At 63.7% G+C, this 1906-nt stretch overlaps 1 protein-coding gene across 1 annotated transcript in view; it reads left to right on the forward strand.

The window, feature by feature from the left end:
- The first annotated feature begins 388 nt into the window (after positions 1-388).
- The window catches only part of CEP131 (centrosomal protein 131kDa), a 19873-nt gene continuing 18355 nt past the window's right edge, over positions 389-1906 (forward strand). Inside the window, exon 1 of the mRNA XM_009330386.1 lies at positions 389-646. Coding sequence (XP_009328661.1) covers positions 470-646 — 177 coding nt within the window. The 5' untranslated portion in view covers positions 389-469. The remainder of the gene's footprint in view (positions 647-1906) is intronic.

Raw genomic sequence — 1906 nt, forward strand, 5'->3', positions numbered from 1 at the left:
GAGCTGAACCCCCGGCCTTAGGGGGGGGTTCTGGGCTCGCATGATCCTCTCGCAGCCACAGTCTGTAAGGAGCCTGGTGTGGGGAGAGCAGGGCTTTTCTCCTCTGCGTTAGTTGTCTGCCGGCCTTGAAGGGAGCGTCCTGGCCTGTAAATGGGGCAGCAGGATGTGGGATGGACAGCCGGGGTGTTGGGTCAAAGCGGTGGGGGGACGGCTGCTGGTGTCGGGCACTGTGAGGAGTTCACCTAGAGCCTCTCCAGGGCTTGTGTTCAGGGTTATTTGGCATGTGGAAATACGGAGGGAGGTGTTTTGTCCCATTTGAAAATGGTTACGGCTCTGTGTGCCGGCGTTTGTAGAAGACGGCTGGGAGCAGAGCGTGTGGTTTGCTTGCCGCACGAGGCTGGATGCGCTCCCCGTGCCTTCACTTCTCCGTCTGCGCTGTGCTTCCAGGGCCCCTTCTCTCTGCTCGAGCATGAAGAGCACCCGCAGCAGCTCCTCCTTCCAGGGCACCGGTTCTGGCGGCGTGGATCTGAGCCTGACGGGCCTCCCCGCGCCGGTCTCACGGCGGCCCAGCAGTGCCTCTCCCGCCAAGCACATGGCACGCTCCATCTCGGTCACCGCCGATGGCAAACCCAAGAGGAACGCTCCGGTGAGTCCTGGGCAGGAGAGATCCTTCACCCCTGCATCCCTCCTGCTGCTCAGGGCAGGGAGGCGCGCGTGCACGAGTGGGATGCCTCAATGCACGGCCGCTCTCCCAGCTGTCTGACGTTGGGCTGCACTGATCCTGCCGGCTGAGCTTTGAAGCGCAGCCTGGGGCGGGAGGTGGCACTGGGGGGGGCCCTGGCTCCCCCCCCCTGAGAGCGTGTGGCGGCGTGGCACGGCTGCGTGCTGGGCCTGAGCCCTGTTTTCCTGGTGTGAGCCCGGCGGTTTCCATCGAGAGCCTTTTGTTTACCCGGGTTGTTGGGCCCGAGGCATTGCCAAGGTCTCCGGTGGAGCCCCAAGGGGGGGGTGCAACCAGAGCTGCTGGGGGAAGACGGATTTAGGGATGGCTTGTGCGTAGCGCTGCGTAAAGAAATAAAGTGATGTCGCGGTGGCGTTTGCCTGGGGACAGCAACAGCTCCTGGCTCGGCGCTGTGGCGGGAGGGGGTGCAAAGGGGTAAAGCGGGGAGCGTGCCTCCTCCCGAGCTGGGAGCGGGGCTCAGCTCTCCCTGCGCCCGTGGAGAGGGCACGGACGCTTCTGAACAGCTTTTGGCAGAGATTGGGAGCGCTTGGTGGGGGAAGGATGCCTCGGGAGCTGCCCAGTTGTTTCTTCGGCATCCCTGCCTGATGCAGGGTGCTGGGTGAGCTGAACCCCCGGCCTTAGGGGGGGGTTCTGGGCTCGCATGATCCTCTCGCAGCCACAGTCTGTAAGGAGCCTGGTGTGGGGAGAGCAGGGCTTTTCTCCTCTGCGTTAGTTGTCTGCCGGCCTTGAAGGGAGCGTCCTGGCCTGTAAATGGGGCAGCAGGATGTGGGATGGACAGCCGGCGTGTTGGGTCAAAGCGGTGGGGGGACGGCTGCTGGTGTCGGGCACTGTGAGGAGTTCACCTAGAGCCTCTCCAGGGCTTGTGTTCAGGGTTATTTGGCATGTGGAAATACGGAGGGAGGTGTTTTGTCCCATTTGAAAATGGTTACGGCTCTGTGTGCCGGCGTTTGTAGAAGACGGCTGGGAGCAGAGCGTGTGGTTTGCTTGCCGCACGAGGCTGGATGCGCTCCCCGTGCCTTCACTTCTCCGTCTGCGCTGTGCTTCCAGGGCCCCTTCTCTCTGCTCGAGCATGAAGAGCACCCGCAGCAGCTCCTCCTTCCAGGGCACCGGTTCTGGCGGCGTGGATCTGAGCCTGACGGGCCTCCCCGCGCCGGTCTCACGGCCGCG

The sequence above is a fragment of the Pygoscelis adeliae genome, unplaced genomic scaffold (genome assembly GCF_000699105.1).
Source record: "Pygoscelis adeliae isolate BGI_AS28 unplaced genomic scaffold, ASM69910v1 Scaffold1128, whole genome shotgun sequence".
Lineage (NCBI taxonomy): Eukaryota > Metazoa > Chordata > Aves > Sphenisciformes > Spheniscidae > Pygoscelis > Pygoscelis adeliae.